Source organism: Danio rerio, chromosome 5 (assembly GCF_052040795.2).
Source record: "Danio rerio strain M-AB ecotype USA chromosome 5, GRCz13ab, whole genome shotgun sequence".
NCBI classification, from domain to species: domain Eukaryota; kingdom Metazoa; phylum Chordata; class Actinopteri; order Cypriniformes; family Danionidae; genus Danio; species Danio rerio.
The window spans coordinates 33,014,412-33,038,770 of record NC_141025.1 but is presented as its reverse complement, the minus strand read 5'-3'; the positions used below and the strand labels follow the sequence as shown (position 1 = coordinate 33,038,770).

General features: G+C 35.7%; 1 protein-coding gene across 7 annotated transcripts in view; it reads right to left on the bottom strand.

Moving 5' to 3' along the window:
* scai (suppressor of cancer cell invasion) overlaps window positions 1-24,359 on the bottom strand; it is a 53,065-nt gene that overhangs the window by 24,596 nt on the left and 4,110 nt on the right. For 5 of the 7 annotated variants that reach the window (XR_015491321.1, XM_087253626.1, XM_087253629.1 and 2 more), the window contains exon 2: window positions 11,005-11,119. Coding sequence is in view for 6 of the 7 variants with exons in the window: in XM_087253626.1 (XP_087109752.1) it covers window positions 11,005-11,111 (107 nt within the window). In the remaining variant the exon portion in view is untranslated. The remainder of the gene's footprint in view (window positions 1-11,004; window positions 11,120-24,359) is intronic. The other 2 variants (XM_087253628.1, XM_087253630.1) reach the window with 1 other exon arrangement.

The following is a 24,359-nucleotide window of genomic DNA, read 5'->3' as shown; positions in this document are numbered from 1 at the left end:
GGTTTCAAACAAGCCTAAAGCACTTAACTAGTTTGATGAGGTGTGTTTAACTAGGGTTGAAACTAAACTGTGCAGAGCTGCGACCCTCCTGGATCTGAGTTTGACACCTGTGATTTAGAGTCGTGGTTCCCAAAGTGGGGGTCGGGGTACAATGACAGGGACTTGTTTGATTTCCAAAAGTCAAATAAACTTTATTAAACTATTAGAATTACCCTATTTTATCCATAACCCACAGAAGAAAAAATTGTTGTTAATAGTTACATTAAAAAAAAACAACAACAACATGAAAATAAAAAGCCATCAGCCTTTGATTTTTTACAAATATGGTGTGTTTACATTAGATAAACAACACAGCAACATTGCTTTTATAGCACCAGGTTAAACAAAACCAAATACATTAAAAATAAATACAGGCCACTATGGAGAATAGACTGAGAACATTATGCTCACCAGTCTCTTTAGCTGAGGTTAATATTAATTAGACAAATTAATAAATGACTATAAAAATACATGATTGTTAAACGGTTGCACTATTTTGTGTTGTCAATATGCTCGTGTTTCTAGTCTATTGATGTGTGCACAATTTTAAGAGGCGCCGGAGTGGACAAAAGTCAAAGCAAACGCAGAGAGAGACAGAAAGCTTTTTTAATTTTTTAAAAATATTTTCCAACTTGTTTAGGCGACATCTAATATTAAGTTTCGACGATTGGAGCTGTCATCACATCAGCGAGTTCACAGAATTTCCTCTTCTGTTGTTTAGTAATTGGATGATTAAAAAAAAACAACTTTTTTTTACCTCTCAATAAAACCAAAGTCCCTTTATAGTATTCTATAGCCTTTAATTGAACCCATATAAAGAAAAGAGAATATCAGTTTGTTATATTACACGCCTAATGAATTTTTTAATTTAATATATAATGGTGTTCAACATATCTGCTCAAAGTTTAATACATTGTTTAAGTCTAAATGCATTTTTTCAAGATATTAATTTATTTATTTATAATTTTTTTAAATGTACATGATCACTTTCAGTATCTTTAGGACACACCCGAGTAATAAATAGGATTTCAAAGTCAGCAAAACTGCTCAAATTATCTTAAATAAAGTGCTAATTATAACTTCACAAACGTTACAATTGTATTAACAAAACGTGCCATCTTTACATTAAATAGAACCCATGAAAAGATTTTGTAAACTTTTGTCCACTCTGGTGCCTCATACAATGTTTGTATATTTATAACTATCTCCAATGAATGAGGGGGTTGTGAGTCACTAACATTGTTATTTTGGGGGTCGCGGACTGAACATTTAGGGAACCGCTAATTTAGAGCATTTATTTGCAGAAAAACTGTTCAGACTATTCATCTTCAGACCTTGATTATAAGAAAATATGTATACTGTATTTTATATAAATATACACACATACATGCATACTGTCCAATATTTAAGGTCTAAAAACAAAATATTTTATGTTGATCCTACAAACATGACTAACAAAAGTGACTAAATTTACATATCATTATCATGAAAATAAATTTCTCCAACAAAGATTTTGGTCATATCACTCACCCCTAATTTGAGATATAATACATGTCTTGCAGCACAGCAATCTAAATTTTATACTTATAGTTTACTCTTAATAGAAAAAACACAACTTCAGCAATGTTTTGCAATGAATACATGCTAAAAAAAATGAACAATATTTATTTTTTATATCGGGTCAGTTACTTTATAAACCCACCTCTTAGACTGTAGAAGTCTCAGTTGTGTATGCAATATAAATAAAACAAACATAGCTTGTACATAAGGACAGGGTCTGGATACACAGATAAGAGACGAGGGAAGGAATACAGATTGTGAAGACAAGAAGCAAAGAGAGAAAGAAGAAGAAGAGAGAGCTAAAAGAGAGAGAGGGAGCCCACAGCTACTGACATACTTGTCCTATAAATAGTCTTAGCTAAAAATGACTGATTAACTCAAACGCAAGCTACTGGCCACTGAGAAATGGTGATAAACACGGAGTGACGTGATTGGTTTTTTTAAGAGTGTGTGTAATGCAGAGACAAACGCTGGCAGATATGAGGGGGTGGAAGAGGAGCGCTGAAGATTCATTCAGATGTAAAACTGAGCTCACTTCACGCAGACATTGGAAAATATAAAGGACTCTCAGCTCCCTACGGATGAACAAGCAAACATCAACACATACATAAAGCAAATGCAAAGAAGAGACATTAAACCTGCTCATCTAGAGATGCAGAGAAAATAAATAAATAAATCAACCACAGCCACGAAGTAGGCTACGCTCATGCTCTTCAAAATATAATTGACAGACCCATTTTAGAACGCTAAATACGGTCACGTTCATACAGAGTTCAGCTAAAAATGAGAGCGAGACTCAACTTCTAGAAACCAACTTCTATAAAGAGATAGATCACCCAAATATGAAAATCCTGTCTTCATTTAATCAACCTCACCAACCTTGTATGCAAAACCAAGAAGACAAATGTCTGCCGTTCAACATAACAATCTGAAACAACATGAGGGTTGCAAAACGATAATAGACTCTTACTTTATGTTATATGTTTTGTTATGTTACATGTTATGTTTCATGGTATATGTTACAGTACATGTTATTTTATGTTATATGTTATGTTATATATGTTATGTTACATGTTATATGTTATGTGACATATTATGTTATATGTTGTTATATGCTATGTTATATTATTTGTTATATTATGTTATATGTTATGCTACATGTTATGTTATATATATATGTTGTTATCTGATACGTTATATATGTTAAGTTAAGCTACATGTTAGGTTATATATGTTATGTTATATGTTATGATACATGTTATATATTATATGTTATGATATACTGTATATTATATGCTGTTATGTTATATCATGGTTTCCGCTACATTCATTCTTCCATGGCGGGCTGCCACGCCAAAATACATCGCGCCACGGCTACATTACAGCGTCTCATTTAAAACGTTTTTGTTTTTTTTTTGATAGCGGGTAATAATCTCACTAAAACGTATTAAAGGGTAAGTGAATTATAACAGCGCAAACTTTTCTGTAACCATAGTAGTGCTGTGCGTCAATTGTTTACCCTTTAAGGTGACATGCTGACTGACTGACTGACAGGCTGACAGGTGCGTGATGCGTGAGGCCAGCAAACACTATGTATAGCCATTTCACTTTACTTCAGGACGCATTAATGCTACTCTGTAGAACTATTGGAGACATTCATAAATATTCCTAGCAAATCTAATAAATGCTGGAGACATACTCGTTACATAAACGCACTAAATCGCACCCAGCAGCATTTGTTTGAGAGCGCACATGAAGATCTGCGCGCTCTTGAAGCGGCTTATATTTGAGGTGGCGTGCAAGAAGTTTTGTGCACGAGCAGAGGAAATCGACGCGCAAGCAAGATTCGCATGCTCATAAGCTATTACATAAATGCAATCTTGACTTCTAATACTGCGCTCACGACATTTGTCATTGAAATAATAACGCCACAGGTAGTCGGTAGATCTGTGTAAAAAAAGGCCTGCTGCCACAGCTGGAAAAAATCCTAGAGGAAACACTGTATATGTTATATTATATGTTATGTTACATGTTATATGCTATGTTATATAATATGTTATATGTTATGTTATGATATATATGTTATGTTACGCTACAAGTTATGTTTTATATGTTATGTTATTTGTTATGTTACATGTTATGTTATATGTTATGTTATATATAAATATGCTATGTTATGTTTTATGTTACCTGTTGCTATGTTATGCTAGATGCTGTTATATATGTTATCTGTTATATTATATATGTTGTTATGCTACATGTTATATATGTTATGTTATCTTTTGTTATATATGTTATGTTATGCTACATGTAATATATGTTATGTTATATGTTATATGTTATGTTATATAATATGTTGTTACATATTATGTTGTTATATGTTATGTTATAAATTATGTTATATATTAAATGTTATATGTTATGTTATGTTATGTTATGTTAATTAATTTAATCATCATTAATTTTCTTTTCGGCTCAGTCCCTTTATTAATCTGAGGTCGCCACAGCGGATTGAACCGCCAACTTAGCCAGCATATGTTTTACGCAGCGGATGCCCTTCCAGCTATAACCCATCACTGGGAAACATCCAAAGACACTTATTCACATTCATACACTACGGACAATTTAGCCTGCCCAATTCCCCTGTACCGCATGTTTTTGGACTGTGGGGGAAACAGGAGCACCCAGAAAAAAACCCATGTGAATGCAGGGAGAACATGCAAACTCCACACAGAAATGCCAACTGATCCAACTGAGGCTTGAACCAGTGACCTTCTTGCTGTGAGGCGACAGCAATACCTACTGCGCCACCGCTTCACCTACATGTTATATGTTGTTATATGTTATGTTGTTATATGTTATGTTGTTATATGTTACGTTATGTTATGTTATGTTATAAACTCTGGCCACTTTAAATGGTCAAAGACTCCCAACAATGCTTGACTGACAGATTACATGATCTGATCTGTCAGCAAAACATAAAGAAAATCAGTAGGGCACAAATGTAGATAAAAATTGCAGCCATTTATCCGATTAAATTTTTTTTCAGATCTTGTCTCCCGGAAATCTTGTATATTTAAACCAAATACAGAAAAGTGTGCCACATGTCTCAAACCTTTAGACGTTTAGACGTTTAGAATGGCAGTGCTTAGCATAACGTCTGAGGTTGAGAATGTATTTTCTAGAAACTATTTGCAGGGCTCCAGACTGTTAGTAAATGACCATTACTTAACTTGCTTAACATTACTTAATTACGTAAAAAAAATATCACGGACAAGATTTCTACCAGAATTCAATTTTTTTGTTGCGATTAATTGCTGAAGCTTTTATTACAATATGCAGAATTGTCCTCATGATATTGATCAGATGTTAACAGATGTAATAAGCAAAAATTACTTGGTGTGCATTGATTTCTTGTGTAAACATGTTCTTATTGAAGAAACTTTCAACCAAATTAAAGTGCAAAAGGATGATAAAGTATAATGGCTCTAATTAGTGAGCTTTAGTTAATGCATTCAAATCCGTATTAAGAAATAGTCTTATTATAGTTTTATGCTATAAGTTGATTAAAATATAACAGAATTTTATTAGTCATTAACTCCATTAAATTAAACATTGACTTAAATTAATCACGTCTTAAGGCATTTGCTAAGAAATTAACATCAGCTAAAAATCATAAAATGCTTTTGTAGTTTTCATAACTTTGACTTTAGTTAAATTTAACCATATTGTATAGAGTTAATGAACAAAAGGCCAATAAAAAGACAGAATTTTCAATATTGTAGGCAAGATTAACATGTAAAATCGATAATGCTTGAAAATAAATTGTCAAAGTATTTACACATTTGGTGCTGTGGTGAACAATCACAATCTAAATATTCTTAAATTACATTTTAAACACTTAAATAATAATGATTCACTGTATTTTGAAGTGCATGTGATATCAATATTGTGCATGATCATTATAACTATATATTGAATTACTGAATATCAGCATATGTCTACACAGAATACACCAAAAGTGGAACAAAACAGCGGTAATTGTTTGAATTGTGCACCACACCATTTATCAGCTCAGTTCAAAAGAAAACAAGAGATTGTGTTTCGCTGGACTAGTTGTTTACATGATCACTAAACAATGCTGTTTGACTTTGTTGCAGAGCTCTTTGGTACAAACCACAAATTAAACTAGCTTAAAGCCAAATGAAACAGCACTGTCTTTCTCCACAACATGTCAGCACAAACACTGTGCAATAATGATCAAGTCTGAAAGATTCCTGTTTTTCAAACGTTAAATATAACATTTGGCAGGGCTTTCTAAAACATAAAATAAGTTTAAATAATTAGCACTGTTTTGTTCCACTTTTGGTGTGTTCTGTGTAGACAAATCCAGATATTCAGTAATTAAATTTATTGTTACAATGAAGATGGAAAATATTATTGTTACAGAAACTTCAAAATACATAAATAATTATTTAAGCTTTTGATTTGAAAAGATGGTAGTTTGTCAATAAATCTACATTTACATTGGGATCTAAACTCACTTCACTCACTCTGCAATGCGTTTTTAAGCGTCAACACTTCAAATATTGCCAATATTACATGTGCAGTATATTAGTCATTCCGGCCTGATATCATGAGAAAACGTCATTCACACTAGCAGCAACTTTGTAGCTGCCTGTCGCTCTGGGTGGCGACCTGCTGCAAATGAAGTTCTGTGTAGGTCTACAGCATGGAAATATAATTAGCCACTGAGCAAGCTGAGAGAGGATAACGTGAGCTCTTAATTTGCATAAAGTAGAAGGATTGTCAACTTTGTCGCGTCACTCGAAACACCCATCTGGTCGCTAACAGCCGCTGTCGCTCACATACATAGATATTTACATTAGATGTCGCCAGCCCTGTTGTTGTCTATTGGATGGAATGCGTCAATAGAGCCACCATTTTAGTACAGGGTAACGCTTCTTTGAAATAAATGCAGGACCAAGCTGCAGTGGAAGACTGTGGCCATCCAGAGCCAGAGATATACACATATACACATATATCTATGATCGGAAGCATAGAGCTTAGAATCACCAAGAGGCCACACTCTAGTGCGATTTGGGAAACAGCCACTAGATGGCGCGACAGCCATTTTGGAATGAAAATTCCAGTAGAACAACAGCATATTATAAGTCTATAAAATAAGCTATTAAAAGCGCTGATGATTGTGATTGTAAGGGAGGCATTGTGCCATTTTTATAAATAAATAAAAAACAAAATCTCACCAATGAAAATTTCTGCCTTTGTGCTTTGTTTTCTTTGTTTGCTCATACTACACCCATACACAGCGCTAAAGTCCAGCATCTTCACGTTGGCACGCTGTCATGACTAGTGTGGTTGAATGAAATTGTGCTGGGAGCACTGTACAAATGTGGCGGCGCTACTGGCGCATGCTCAGGGTCTGTATTTTAAAAGGGAGGTGTGGCACCCAACCTTCATTGAGGATGAGCAGATCATATTAAGTTGTACGAATGAGATCGTAATAATTAATTCAAATTAACCACTTAATAAAAAAAGTTACAAATTGCTGTGAAACAGCATTGGTCATTCAGCAATTATTTTTATTAGTTGACTGTGGTTCTCACTTCTGGAAGTTACCGAACTGAGTTTGTACAGAATTGGATAAGGCACTTAAAGTTGAGGGGAAACTCAATATAGCCACAGTGATAGTATACAGGTGAGGCAAGAATTATTAGGCCCCCTGTTTATTTTTTCTTAATTTTCTGTTTTACGGAGAGAAGATTTTTCAACACATTTGTAAACATAATAGTTTTAATAACTCATTTCTAATAACTGGTTTATTTTATCTTTGCAATGATGACAGTAAATAACATTTGGCTGCATATTCTTCAAGACACTTCTATACAGCTTAAAGTGACATTTAAAGGCTTAACTAGGTTAATTAGGTTAAATGGGGAGGTTAGGGTAATTAGGGAAGCTATTGTATATTGATGGTTTGTTCTGAGACTAACAAAAAAAATAGCTTGAGTGGGTTAATAATTTTGACCTTAAAATGGTTTAAAAATTCTTTTTTAAAATGGTTTTAAAATTCTAGACAAAATACGACAAATAAGACTTTCTCCAGAAGTAAAAATATTATCAGACATACTGTGAAAATTTCCTGAATCTGCTAAACATAATTTGCAAAACATTGAAAAAATAAAAAAATTCAAAGAGGGGATAATAATTCTGACTTCAACTGTATGTGTGTGTGTGGCCTTTGACACAGACTTCAATAAACGTGTGTTGTGTAAAAGAGCTTGCACAGGAAAAGTTTCTCATCATTCAGCTTTTTTTTCCATATAGGATTTATATAGGATGCCAGTATGAGCTTCAAGTCATCAGAAGGTTTTAGATTCTGTTGCTGACTTCTAACAGTGGTGCTCTCATCAGTTTTGTGGTCTGAGTGCATCCCAAGCGATGTGCTCAATGCTGTCATAAATTTAAAATGCATTTGAAGTTGCTGTCGGTTAATTAAGATTTGGCCGCCTCCACTAGACTTGGTTAATAAATAAGGTTGTCTCAACTGTGATAAGACATTCTAATGTTAGGCAAGTCACCATATTTGATGCATACATTAGTCACTGTCACTACACTGTCAAAGGACTGTTTTACGGCAACTACAAGAACAGAAAACAAGCCGTACAAGAAGAGCATTTCAAGGGTCAAATCCAAACAACTGCTGAATAATTTAAAAAGAAAGAAAGATTTTTACATTCCTTTTTAGCACATTCTACTTTTTAAAAAGATTTGCAATCAGCTTCTTTCCTTTTCCCCATCTTTTTTAAAATCAAAAAATACATTTAAAATATTTTCATTATAAAACATATGTAAAAAAAAATCAATAATCCAATACATTCCAAAACGCACGAATGAAGTCAATTATGGTCACATTTTATTTTAATGTACAAATCATGCAATTAACAAACCTTTAACTAAGACTTTTCGCTTAAAAAACTACTAATTAGCACCTTATTAATAGTTAATATAAGGTATTAGATCATACTTTATAAGTGTTAATAAAAAGTGAATATTATTATTAATAGGCAGGTAATAAACTAGTAATAAATGTTGTGAATTGTTCCTTAAACTAAAGTGTTACCTAAATTGAATTAAAGTATTAATTTACACAAGAGTATTCATTTACACAATAGTAATTAGAGGGTCTTCTTCATCATCAATACTAAACAATAGGGATGTAACGGTATCAGAATTTCACGGTACGGTAATACCTCGGTATGAATGTCACGGTACGGTATTTATTGAATCATTTACAGGAAAAAACAAAACTTATGAAAATACTCCAAAAAAGTGCCAAAAGTGTCAATGACATACAAATTAGCCATCTATCTGTAAGCTTTGAAACAGGAACTTCAATTTTAATAACAAAAAATTATTAAACCATGTAAAAACAATAAAGTTTCAATTTAGTATTGTTGAAAACTCATCACATTCAACATTTAATCACACTCAGCCCATCTACACAGATGAGAGCTCTGCTAGTCGGACTTCTCATCAAGCATCTCCCGCTGGATCTAATCTCACTATATTTATTAAACGGGATATTTCATTTATCTTGTTGTCTTTATCTAACGACATATTCCCTGACTTTGGTCATTGGAATCTATTACTTGTTCTCAGGTAACGTGTTTTGGCTGAGCGCAAAGATAAGTTAATGATTAATGTAACCACGTAGCCTACATTCTGTATATTGACTGATCGCTTGCCTTTATTTCCTATAATGTATAAACTTATTGTATTTTATACTTTTAAAATGGCCATTATCGATTATTAAAACTGATATTCAGCAAAAGAGAGGGTGTGTTTCGTATTTTCACTGAAATTGAAAGGAGGCAGTTGTTATCGGCTCCGTTTTGTTATAAATATCCACACAGTGAAGATGACGCTCATATATGCAGCAAGACGCCTCAACATGTCTGCTGTCTAAGTTGCTAATATTAAAATGAAAATAGGCAGTTCCTTAAATCATGTTTACATTTTATTGTTGATAAAGTGAAACAACGAAGCCAGGGTGATGTGAATGAAGTTATAAAGTACACTGTTCCCTTTGAAGATTTACCCGTGTCCTCGGTATAGTCTGCTTTTCCATATCAAACTGAGAAGAGACTGCAGCCTTGATCAAACTTGCGAAGTCTGAACTTACAAGGAGAGGATGCAGGACTGAACTGTGCGTGTTAGGCTACTTAATATTCAGGAAAAGCCCCAATCAGAGAGGCGAACGTCTGCAGCCCCGCCTCCGTTTTCAGACGTCTCCGTTTTCCATTATCCACACAGACATTATCCACACATTTCGAAACGCTCCGTTTTCGGCGCTCGAGAACTCCGGCGTAGTGTGGACGGTTGGCGCAACCGTAGCAAAACTTATGCATTTTCAAACTAAAACGCATTAGTGTAAACGGGGCCTTAGAGTTTTCCAGCTCTTTTCATCCCCGCTTCTAGCAGCACACTCCATTTCCGCATTACTGGATCTGTAGCGACAACAGACCGCAAGGGATGATGGTCAAGCATGGGCTGATGGGTATTGTTGTTTTCGCTACCTCCCGTTCGCTTCATTCGCCTAAGCAAATTTTCTCAGAAGACCTATAGTTTTACCGAGTCATGCGACTTCAGTAATATCGAAAAAAATTAATATTGCGGTATGACGGTATTTACAATACCGTTACATCCCTACTAAACAAACAAAAAATGTTCTCAATTTCCCAAATGTTTAAATAAAAACAAGTTTCGATCTGTCCACCTATTGGGTTTTGGACTATAAAAATAGGATGTGTGTTTGGATAGCCTATAACTTAGAACTGAATTTAAAAATAATTTTTAAACAAATCCTTGCGCTTAATAAATGAAATGAAATATGTAGGCTAATGGATGTCTAATGGAGTGAGTTTCCACTGTATCCTTAACCACTAAAGTAAAAGACTAAAGTAAAGAGTAAAAGTAAAGTAAAGAGAAAGTTAAGAGGCCGAATGGAGGAGACTCATTCTTTATATTTGCGTTGCAGAATAGAAAGAAAGAAAGAAAGAAAGAAAGAAAGAAAGAAAGAAAGAAAGAAAGAAAGAAAGAAAGAAAGAAAGAAAGAAAGAAAGAAAGAAAGAAAGAAAGAAAGAAAGAAAGAAAGAAAGAGAAATATGAATTAGGGAAATTAAATGAGTGAAGTGAAAAAAACTGTGAAAGACAGAAAAATAAAAGACAGCAGAAAGTGAAAAAATGAAGGAAAGCCATAAAGTAAGAAAGCTTAGAGAAATTTTACTCAAGGTCAATATAAGAACCTAGACTTACAAATCTTGGAGGGAAACAAGACCACAAGTAAACAGCAAAATGCTCAGACACCAACAAGAGACTGACCTTAAGCCATTGAAAAGCTGCTTGGACTTGTCCAGGAGATAGCAGAAGTCAGTGACAGTTTTCCTCTCACAGAGAGGGATGTCATCCTCTGCCCCCACCCCTGTCATGGCAGCTGCTGAAAACAAAACACAAAAAAAAGTCAATCCAAAACAGCCTGTCAACAGAGTTATGCAATTGAGCACAAGTGGCTGAGGCTAATTTTATGAATCACAGTTAAACGAGCGCAGCAACACTTTAAACTGACATATTGTGGGAACGAGAATCTGCATCAGTGACGTGGGCAGATGTTGAATCAGCTTTGACGAAAACTGACTAATTCCGCCTCCAAACAAACTGACTCGCTCTGACAAATTTGCACCAGAGTTGGAAAAATTTCACAAAGAAATTTTAAATAAACCATCTATAAACTTCACAAATTAATTAAATAAAATCCGTTGAACTAATATTGATATCACTGGAGTCTTTACAGGTCCCCTGAAGGCAGTCAATTTTCAGTGTATTCATGTCATTTCTATACAGAAACATGAACATAGGACTAGATAAATAAAGTAGTCTCCTCACATTTTTAAATTGCCAGTAGTATTTTGTCTATTTGTGAGATTGAGATAAACATCTTGACAGACAGTGGCTGTTTCTCAATACGCGTTCTTCAGCGATCTAGCTTCCTTCTCGAAAACGTCATCATCAAATGCCAAAGTCCAGTTCCAAAACTCAAGTCCGCAAGAACGGAAGATGTGTGAAAGTTCCCGGAGTGTTCTTCGTATCGAAGATGCATCGATGCAGACTTGAGCACTGAACTTGATCTAGAAGTCCCAGAAATCATTGCAACTGAATAAAGGAAGTGAAGCACGCCATCCTATTAAGATTTATTACTAAAGTTCTTTTAGGAGTTTCCCTAAATGAGACGGCGAAAGTAAACATTAACATGAACATTTGAATAAAATATAAGCACATTAAAGGTGTTTATTTGCTGAAATTAATATTAAAATCTGTGTTATTTGTATTGTGTAAAGTATATTTGGTTGTTGTGCATGTTACATATACTGTATATTGAAAAGAGGAAAAAAATCGTTGTATATATGCTGTAATGTTTAAACAATTTCCGTTAAAAATGCGTAAAGGTCATGTGACCATCAGGAAGAACGCAGTATCTCATTTTTCACAAGACACGTTCAGTGTTCTCACAGTCTCTGAAGGTTGTTCTTCCGAGGTGACCTCGCAAAACCGGTCTACACAAGAACACGAGTCCATTCTCAGCGTTCTTGGAATTGAGAAACAGCCATTGTGTAGTAATAATGCGGAGTCAGTTGGGCTATTTCTCCTCCCAATTTTCCAGCATTTTTCAATTTACTGTTTTATGTAGAATTCAAAGGGGTCCGATAGCTTCATAGTAAACTGCAAACTGTATTTCATCAAATTTTGCTTTGAATATGGTGAAGGGCTTTTAAAACATTAACTAATCTGTGTGAACTGGAAGTTGCGGAGACTTTTAATTTAGTATGTTGATGATGTTCCAACTGAAATGAAGACAGAGTTTTCTTGTGCGCATCATTCCCTCAGAGTAAATTAACGGCAGACACATTGAGAGAGAAAATTGCGACAACTGAAGTCCAAAATGTTCAATTGTCACGTGATTCATGTAGCCCTAAATAGTTCCAGAAAGTGCTTCACCGTTATTTCAAATGTTAGATCATGTAAAAACTTATTTTTAGAAACTTTCTACCTTTCAAAAGTGCAAAACCAGCCGTCATCAGCAGTTTCTATAGCGTTTTTACAATGTAGACTGTGCCAAAGCAACTTAACATAGAAGTTCTATTAAATTAAAACTGTGTCAGTCCAGTCTTCAGAGTTGAAGTTCAGATTAGTTCAGTTCAGTTCAATCTTCAATGTGGTTCAAATTTCGCTGCTGAAAGTCCAAACACTGAAGAGAAATCCATTGATGGGCAGCCCTACGAGTACCAAACCAAGCAAGCCAGTGGGGCATGACCGTTTCTCCTCCGGCCAAACTTCTTGTGCAGCGCTGCAGTCTAGGCGACGGAGGCTAGAGAATGTCCATCGTGGAGAAGCTGCAGGTGTGAGGAGTCAACGAAGTTGTCTCAACTCTCTCTCTTTATGGCTCTGACTAACAGTAATAGATAGTATTAATATGCAGTTGCTTGGGTTGATGTCAAGTTATCAACAGTAGGACTGTCACTCCAAACATACAAGCAATGGACTTTCATTGAAGATTTTCAAAACAAATCCTGTGGATTAATTATTTACTTTAACAATAACAATTGAGCTACTTTGTATATTTTAATTTCAAAACATTAAAAAGTAAATGTTAATTGTGAATCCTTAGGAAATACTGTGATGCTTAAATTCTTGTTTTTTTTTTTTTACATTTTAAAGGTTGTTTCATTTTTTAAAGTATTTGAACACCAAATACTAATTTCTGTTCTAATTTCAAGTCCTAATTTAATTTACTTGTCATCATAAATAAATAGACTGATAAAAATCAGGGGAGGTTCAGTTTCTGCCAACTGCCCACTACATATGCCATCACCCACTGATCTATTCAGGCTTAACAATGGGATATTTCAAAGACTTTTCCTGTTCATAGGCAAGCTCAAAGCTTTAATGACCTATAAAGATGGCACATAGTCTATTTTGTGAAGTTGGAGGAAGGTCAGCTCATATTGAGGGACAATTAATCTGCATGGGTTTACTAAAATTGTAACAAGAATAATTCACTGCATTTACTCTTAATTGCTATACTCCATGTCACCATGTGTGTATTTCACTATTAAGCACTTATATGTGAATATGGCTTGGTGAGTGTGGTTTTGTGAGACTAGAAGTTGTCAACCAAACCAAACAGCACCACACATGGCCTCTCTGTGGTGGCAGGAGAGAAAATTGTGTGGTGTAGATGTGTCATAGGGAGGACACGTGGACTTCGCCTGGCTACACCAAGAGGAACTGAGCAGTGTGTGTGTGTGTGTGTGTGTGTGTGTGTGTGTGTGTGTGTGTGTGTGTGTGTGTGTGTGTGTCTGAGGGATGGATTGGGGGGGGAAAGAGAGCAAGGGATGTCAATGCCACAGAGGAAAGTAAGAAAGAGGGAGTGTGACAAACACATGCCTAAGGCTGAATGTGCAGTGCTTACTGCTCAGATCAGATGTTAAACTGGACCAGCTGAAGACAGTGTGGGGAGAGATCCACATGAGAGAATGAACATTGATACAAATCTATAATACTTATGTAAAGAGTGACCTTTAAACTTTTTTGGTGCTTTTGCCTTTATTATTATTATTGGACAGTAGGGCTTTGGTGGTTAAACCAACTGAAATCTGAAAAAACTACTATGAGCATGTTGTAATTTGCTGTAAATCTCATCCTAAGGCCATTTGGCACTCATTGTGGAAACCCAAAAACCTGTCCGAATACACAATAAGAAGCACAGGAAATTCAATGATGAGTAATGCAAACAGCTGTGATTATCACAGAATGATTACCTCAAACAGTTTAAGCCAAATTCAAATTTAAAATAAATTCTTGCGTAGCTTATCAGTATCCTATGACTCTGTGTAGTAAACTCCACTTCATCTAAATGCACGTGCTGGAGAATTTCTAGAACTAGTTTTACTAAGATAATGCACATGAAAATCACCTCTATTAAATCACCCAGACCTATAGGACAGTATATTAGACAGAAAGTGAAGTTGGAGAGAGGGATGGGATAAGAAATGCTTGAACTCACACTGCCTACAAGGCTATCATCACAATGTTTACATGGACACCAATAATCTGATTTTAATATGATTAATACAATACTCTGATTAAGAGTCTACCATGTAGACCAGCAATTTTTGATTACCTTAATCCGACTAAAGTCATAATTGAACTAAACAGAAATCAAACTATAGGTGCTGTGTGGAGGTTTTTGACTCTTCTAAAGCATAAAAATACCATAATATGGTTTGCAGATATTTAACAAACATGCCAAGTGAGCATCTAAAAAAAACAAGGCTAAAGTCAGATATTCTGCTTTGAAAATGTCTGTTTACGTGCTTTTCACTTGAGAGAAAGAGCAGCTGTTTCTAATATATCAATTTGAGGTGTTGGTTAGGACAAAAAAAAGCCTTTAATTGTGTAAAATATATCGCGTGCCATTGATTTTATTTAGAGCACGGTTTAAATCAGCCTTTAGGCTTGAGACTTGCTTATGGTGGCAATAATCTGGCAATCTGCGCTCCCTATGGTGTGCGATATCAAGTTCCATTAAAAACAACACACTTCTAGCAGTTCATACTCCCATGCAACGTCTCGTTTGTAATGGGGGGCATGCATGAAATGTTTCTGAATGAAAGTGAAAGTGCCAAACTACAGTTAAAGTCGAAAAAAAATTTAATGAAAGCCCTGAAACACAGATCCAGGTAGCTCTGTGAAGCAATGATGTTAATCGAATCATGTGCTATATCATGTAAACGAGATCATAAAAAGAACATTAAAAAAAGCTACTTATGTAAACACTTTAATCATATTATTGTCTTATTCAGATTAAGGCTAATAAGTTGATTACTGATGTCTATGTAAGCGTAGTCAATGTAACTTTATGTAACGTCAATGTAACCTTACTTCTAAATCGGGTAATGTGCAGAAAATGTAATTTCCCTTCATCTACTGATCTCTTATCTTTCGTCACTTTACTATGAAAACATCGCAAGTTTCAGAAATCAAACATTCACTGTTTTTATTGAAACCAAGCTGCCAAAATGGCTCCTTTTAGACTTTACGTGCTTTTACAATTGCCAATTGATAAATCAGATTGTATCACCAGCCAATCAGGACACTCCATTTTTATGTCACTACAAAGTGGCTTCTGTATCAACATATCTCACAATGCATCTGACTACTACAACTGTCCATCCTACTAAGCAGTTTTTAAGCCTCAAGACAGTTTTGTTGGAAACCATCCATTTTAGATATTTACTTATATCTTTCAATGCATATGTGGACAAAAAACAAATACATGTCACAGTTTAATGCCATGTGTATCTTTGTGAAACAACTAGAAGCTCAGATGTAGTTAAATGAAACTCAGTTACAAGTTACAATTAACAAATAAAGTTTACAGATGTTTTGAATGAGGTATCATGCATGAAAAGCTCTAACATCATCAGATCTCTGAAAATAAATGGTGAACTTTTGTGTTGAAGGCCTGTTCCCACCAATAAGGGCAACTAATGTGTGATGCATTGTGATGACATTGAAAGCCACTGCAGGGAAAAACATCATTTATTGCCTGAAACTGTGTACAATGTCAGCTAGTGTGTGTGTGTGTGTGTGTGTGTGTGTGTGTGTGTGTGTGTGTGTGTGTGTGTGTGTGTGTGTGTGTGTGTGTGTGAGTGTGCACGCATGCATGTGATCCAGTCCAGTGGGTAGCAAGTAAAACATTCAGCTGTCAGTCCAAGGTGGCCTGAATGGAAAAGACCTGGGCACGTCCATCACCCCTGCTCAGCCTCCAGATGGCTCACCATGGTCAGCGTATGGACCACTTCAGCCCACCTTTAAAATGCTGTCAACAGATTCAGATAACACCTTAAAAATTATAATAATCTACCAAATTTAAAACAAAATAAATTTTTTTTAAAAATCAATAATTTGCAAGCGATTATGTTGCATCTTGTAGTTGTATTGCATCCGGTGTGGAAAAAGTAAATGTGGTGCTGGAATCCTAGTGCCTCAGATTGTGATTTCCTTAATGCAGAATATCCCATTATAAGCACGTGACTACACACATGCTCAAGTATGCATGTGCTTTTTACTCACTCTGCCTTCTCGCTATATAACACGGTAGAGTCTAGATAAGATACAGCTGTGGATACGCACATTAATATAGCATCATTTTTGTGACACTGTATAACAATAACTGATATTTTTACAGTACTGTGATGGTTGGCTTTAGAGTTGGGGTAGGGGTAGACGTAAAAAAATATATTTCATTTATTGGGTAGTTTAATAAATAACAAATAATTCTTGGTACAATAGCTGTTTTTACATTACTGTGATGGTTAGATTTAGGGTTGGGGTAGGGGTAGACATTAATAAAATACAATTAATGGGAAATTTAATAAATAATGTAAATAATTATCGTTAACTTCCGGCCACAACCGTTACTGATCTAGCAACAACCATATAACAGGACTCTAGACTGTGACCAAATGGTTGCAAATCATTTTTGATAATGTGAAATTAAAAATTCATATGGTAACACTAGTGTGTGAGTGTGTAATGTTTAGGATCCTGATAACTAAAAAAGACTGTTTTAACTGGAGGTGGACTGAGGCCCTGTTTACACTTAATACATTTTAATTTTAAAACGCATTCGTTTTGCTACGGTTACGCCATCCGTCCACGCTACGCCGGAGTTTTCGAGTTTATAAGTTTATAAAATGTATACTTTAGCTGGATCTCAGTCCATTTTTTTGGTCTGTAGTCCAGAAGATCCACACCAAAGAGGGAAACAAACTTGAGTCAATTTCAATCAAACCAAACACTAATAATTAAAAACTGCATCAATTTTAGAAAAACTCAAAACAAAACATAAGGACAGCTCAGCGTGAGGCCAGAGTGGGGCTAGCGTGAGAGACGCTCGGGAGAGTGGGCTGGATGGGTGCTGCTTTGTCACTAAAGTTTAATTTGGCTCCGTCTGTTTGTCAACTGCGTGCAAAAACAGTCTCAAAGGGGGTCGCGCACCAAATATCAGATGTCACTTAATGGCGCGGCAGAAATTTGAACAGTGCCATGCATTTTAGAATTGTAAACACAGCCTAACATTATAGATTTCTATTAGGATACGCAAACCGGCGCTGTATAAAATTGTTGACTTGCGACCAGTTTTTACTGCAAAATGTTCACTGTATGCGCGTATTTAGGAGACATTCACGCAGAATGCATCTTTGCACCAAAAAAAACACCAAACGCAGCGTTTAGGAACGGTTTAAAACAGTTGACATGTCAACTTGCTGTAATAAACAATTCCCGCAATGCTCGCCCTGCCATCAAGCTCTTCTGATTGGCCCACTGCTTTAGAACAGAACACAAATAGGTTGGTTAATTACAGCTGTAATCACAGTTCAGATGACAGAGAGCTACAGCTGCGAAAATTTTAAGGTCTGGATACAAGAGAATGAAAACAACACTGACAGATTTTGTTTTAGAAACCAACTAAATTTACAAAAAATGGCACATCTTATTAGTGATCATGTGGTGAGTGTTAATCTACCATTTACACTTTTTGAAAAGTGGATAGACATCCAGTGGGTTAAAGTCCACTATGAAAATGACTAAAGCCGTTCACGGTAAAGCTAGTGGGATGGAGTTTGCAGGTAACAGCATTTGCCTCATCTACACATTTTAAGCATTAGATGTTCTAACATTATTTAATCCTTTATTTAATCGTCACGATGCTATTAGTCATGCAAGTGGCAGCGCAAACACCATCACAAAACGGCTTGCATTCACTAAGATGAAACTAATATTGCAGCTCATGAAAAGAGCGGTATGACTATTAAGATAACGTATGAAATTTTTAAGTTACATGTAAATGGCATCTGTGAAATATCAGACAGCACCCTGGAGAACAGCAAAGTTATTATCGTTAACTCGGTTCATCTCATTCATGTCAAGCATTGTGTGTAGGGCCGGTGGGTGCATGCACATTTTTGTTTGTTTGTTTGTTTGTTTCTGTTAAATATGTTAATAAAAAAACTTATAGTAACGGTGCTCATAATTTTTGGTGGGTGAGCCTAAATTTTGGCTGGTGCGCCTAAATCTTTGAAGTAAAAAGGTTAATTTCCAGCCCTGTATGTGTGTGTGTATATATACAGTTGAAGTCAAAATTATTAGCCCCCTTTTGATTTTTGTTTTCTTTTTTAAATATTTCCCGAATGGTGTTTAACAGAGCAAAGACATTTTCACAGTATGTCTGATAATATTTTTTCTTCTGGAGGAAGTTTTATTTTGGCTAAAATAAATGTAGTTTTTTATTTTTTTAAAGGTATTTTAAGGTAAAAAAAAAAAAAAAGCAATTTTTTTTTGTCTAAAGAACAAACCATCGTTATACAATGACTTGCCTTATTACCCTAACCTGCTTAGTTAACCTAATTAATCTAGCTAAGCCTTTAAATGTCACTTTAAGCTGTATATAAGTGTCTTGAAAAACATCTAGTCAAATATTATTTACTGTAATCATGGCAAGGATAAAATACATCAGTTATTAGAAATGAGTTATTAAAACTATTATGTTTAGAAATGTGTTAAAAAAATCTGCTCTCCGTTAAACAGAAAATTGGGAAAAAAATAAACAAGGGGGGTAATAATTCTGGCCTCAACTGTATATATATATTTCCCTCTTCAAATTTTGTTACATAACAACTGTATTTTTTTAATTCCCAGGGTCCGTTCTTCGTACATGGATTACTCAGTTAGCTGGATTTGGATATTGACGATTTGACACGATCCAGGATCGTTTCGTTCTTCAAAGCTGATCCGAGAGTTGTTGTCATAGCAACAGTTCTGCTAGGTCAAACCTGATCGGGAGCAGGTTCAAGTCATATAAACAGGATTATCGGCTTAGTTCAAGCAAAGATAATACAGAAAGTATGTTCCGAATTCTGATATTTTCTTACAGTAGTAGTTATATACAGTTGGGAAAATGGTAAATTTTTTAAACTATATATATAAAGTTATAGTCATTAATAAAATAAATAAAGTTATACATATTAATAAAATGTATGCAATCTGCAACCTCGAAATGAAAGTACAAAGACTGCCACCTGGTGGTGCAAAGAGAAAACTTATTGATATGAACTTTTTAGATCGCTTTAGTACAAATTGTGTATAATAGAAATGCACAATATGTGACTTTTTTTTAAACCAATAATACATTTATGCAGTCATAAACTTGTTTTGATAGTTAATATGCCAGTGATTTGATGCTTCACAAAAGTTGCAGACACCTTTACCAATATGAAAATGCTTTTGTAAACAACCAGTTATTCTTTACACCGATTAAAAAACGCCTACTATAATAAAGAAAATATTTTCTAAATGTGGAACTAAATACACTGATATGCATTGAAATACATGATGAATACACTTGACACATGAACGTGGAAAGCCTGCAGCTCACAACAAATGTGGAAGGTTATTGCGTGTCATATTTAACAATCCGTTTACTGCTAATTTGATGTAATTTTGCTCACATGGATAATTGAATATTAATCAGATGATGTCATTACGCTGCTGTGGCGTCAGCCAATCGTTGCATTGCTGATCATGATTTCGAGGATCGATAGATCTGTCCTTCACAACACACGCAGCGATCTCAGATCAGTTCATCCAGACATTCTAATCTGATTTGCGAACTCGTTTGAAGAACCAAATTAGCGAGAGATCAGTTATCAAGATTAAAAGATCCGGGATCTGCCAAATAATCTTAGATAATTTAAGCGAGGTACGAAGAACGGACCCCCAGTTGTATTAAAAAAAAAAGTTATGCTGAATAAGAAGTGTATGTATACAGTTATGTTTGGCTTTTGACACATTATTTAAAATATGTGGCTAGGAAATTGCTATTAACTTTTTTTATGGTCAGTGAAAATTGTGGCAGGGCAAGTAAAAATCTTAACCACTGGCCCAATCAGGCCAGTCGAAAAAATCCTTAGCGTTGAACAACAATGCGGTGAAAAAAGAAACTCAAATAACAAGGCACTCATTTAAAGATGCTGAATTGTTTATGCACTAAAGGCTGACTCTACCTAAATAGGAACCAAAGCTCTATCATCTCCTGCTGTTCACTACACCATCTGCTTCTAGAAAGCACAGTGGACATTAGTGTGGTCATTAGTTTTGACAGAGTAATGTTCTTTGAAGGCATAAATGTCATTTCTAAAATTGCATTTTATTAGCTCAGATAACACCAAAATCCTCTGTAGGTCCATAATCAAAAATATCAAATCACATACTTCCTTTTCTCCATCTCCACAATAACCATCCAACGTCAACAAGCATTTCTCATTGATTATTAACTGCAACAAATAGATTCAGTGTTAAGTGAATAAAAGATCACACAGTCAGAATCAAGCTCAGGTAAATACAAGACGTTCCCCACATAAGGCAATTGTGCAAGATTGTGTAAATCCCAGTATTATTCAAGTCTTATGCGCATTATATCATATCTAAAACCTGAAAATTCTTCTCAAATAAAATTATTATTTATAAATCTGATCATCAGACACCATTTCATCCGATATGAATAAAAATGTTCTACTGATTGTTTTTGTTACAGTATTATTAATAGTTACAACCCCGAACCACAAATCCAAATTAAAGGTTCACGAAACACCAAAACACATTTTTTGAGCTGTTGACAGTGGTATATGTGTCCCACACTGCTAAAAACACTATTAGGACACCTATATTTCACTAAAAAGTGTAAATTGGTTGTTTTTGCATTATTTCAAGCAAATTCGTACTTCCGGTTTGAAACAAATTTTTGAAGCTGCGTCACGGTCATGACATAATAGCGTGTATTCCAGCGTGCAGACTGGGCGTCTGTGCCAGAGTGTGTCTTATTACGTCTACAGTGTGATGCATTAATGCATGAGTAAGGCTTGGTTCAAACCAATCAGCGCGCTCTATTGTGCAACTTCATTAATATTCATTACTGTCACAGTGTTTAGACGGCAGAGACGCCACATTGTATTGGCAAAACAAGCGTGAAGTGTTGCTTTTATAGTTTGCTGCAGTTAAGTTTCGTTTTCATTTTCTCTCTGTAAGAGCTCAGAGTCACGTGTGGATTAACAGTGTACGCGACGCTCGACAAAAATAACTTACGTGTCTAAGGAGGAACATTGTTTACCTGACAGCTGTTCTCATCTGCAAACGCTGAGATCCGGATTCGCTTGTAGTCTTCTCTTCATAAAGATGCGGCTCTAGTTGCTGTTGATTGTCCTGTCTCTACAGATTTGGTAAGTGAGCGACCAGTGCTCTTTGTTTATTCAGTTTGTTCGTATCTAAAAAACTATTGCACCGAGTGTAAACATGTTAGCACCACAACCAAACTTTAACCTCGTGTAGGGTTTTTACCGCATTTAGTGACCGGAATAACACACGCAGCTTTCTGACACTACCTGCCATGTGCATCTAAGTTTCCGGGAAATGCTGAGTTTTTTTTTCTCTCATTCGCCGTGCGGTATCAAACATTGCATGAAAAATACACGCTTAGAGCAGTTCCTTGAATTAAATATCGCGTTTGTCGCGAGGGGCATGAATAAATTCCCTGAATGAAAGAGCTAAACTGCAGTTAAAGTCCACCATTTAATAATTTGCCAAATAATTTGACTACAGATGTCCATGTAGGTTAAACACCATCACTTTGTACTGTGTGTGTGAATTTTGACTCTGAAACTCGCGCGTGCCCCACTCCCACACCATCCCACTTTTCTTCCTCCGACACTCCCCCCTAAACAGAGCTGGACACGCCCACTTTTCTGACTTTTTCCAAAGTAGATGTGTGAAAACACCCTGCTGAAACGAGGGGGTTTCATGGCCCTTTAAATCACAATTCTAACAGTGAAGTAAGGCAGGATGTGTCTTCATCTTGGTCAGATGGTGCTCAGTGGGTGCACTACATTCACATAACATGCAAACAGCGATTGAGCAAGTATACTAAAATAGCTTGTTAATCAATACCTAGCTCAATATTTGGTCGTAACAAGAGGTAACCAAGAGCTAAAGGGTGACCATGTGTGATCTTACGCTAAAACAAATGACTTGTCCTCTAGATCCCTATAAGTGCAATCTAGGAATGAATGGCAGATGGGCTTTAGAAAACTGATGATAAGAAGATGTGGAAACGGGGCATGCATAAAAGAGATCTCCTTGTCTCATGAAGGAAACAAATGCATGCTCTTTCTCTAAAGCCAGCAGTGGTAAAAGGCTTCTGCACAGAGATGTGCGCTTGACCCACATATCCTTTCCTTCCATAAAAATGCATGAGCTATGCATCTGCAGCAAAAGAACTGCAGGATGAGGCAGTGGCTATGACCTGTACGTAACATAGACGTGCAACTGAAAGTCAATGCTTAAATCAATACCATATTACCTAGCACTTTAATGTATCTCCAATAATATTTTATTAGATATATACTGACTGACGGCTTTCACTCTCACCTGGACTCATACCAAATAGTTCATAAAGCTGAGGTAAACCTACTTTAAACTACATCAAGGTTACTTAAATACGCAAAGTCAGATGACAACAAACAATAGAACAAGAGTTCGGCCATTGTGTGACATTAAAACCAATTATAACCAATCTGCAATCTATTTAAGAGGGCATGAAAACACGCATGCTGACTGATGCATCTACCCCCAATGCAAAACACCTTATGACTTTTCATGTTGATTAGTATTGTCACTGAAACATCAGGTTTCAAAAGAAAGTGAACATATAGGAATGAAAAGATGGTGGTGGTTTAAAAAGTGCAAGGCTGTCTAACAGTATTTATATCCACGCAGGAATGAGGTAAGAAGTAAAAGCAGAGGAAAATAGGACAGGTGTCCTATATAACTCAGGACACAAACAGAAGAAGTGAGAAGAAAGCCTCCACTATAATAATGAACTAGCTTGCTATCTTGACACTGCTTTTACTTAGGAAGGTCTCTGAGCTTGATTCATCCAACAATTACCTTCAGTCCACAAATTTGATTAAAGATTTAGTTCACTCAAAAAAATGAAAAATTATCCAGTTAATTCAGGAAATTTTCCTCTTAAATATTTTTATGTCATTACAACTCTCCTAGACCTTTCTTATTTTAGACCATAAATTAAGATATTTTTAATTAAACCAGAAAGCTTTCTCATTGTCCATAAACAGCAAAGGTCTTGAGACATTCACAATCATTCCATGTGACTTCAGTGGTTAACTAATCATAAAAAAAGCTACAAAGCACTTTTTTGTCTTCTGCATCAGATCCTAGTGCGCGTTAACTACTGGCAATCAGACACTGGAAAAAAAAAAAAGTCATTTTTACCCCCTTTTGGTTCACAAAAGTGTTCTCTGAGCTTCACACAATGACTGTAAAAAATATGGACGACGCGACAGCCCTTTTTCCCATTGAATGCCTTGAGGGCAAAACGCCTGCTTGACGGGCACAAACTGTCGCAAAAGACTGCTGAAATTGGAGCCAGACATGCGCAGAAGGACTGTCTGATGGAGCCAGAGGAGGAGCCGCGAAAATGAGCAGAGTCGAGCTTCCAATCAAACGCTTTATGTAAAATCAACCACGCCCCCCCAACTTCTCAG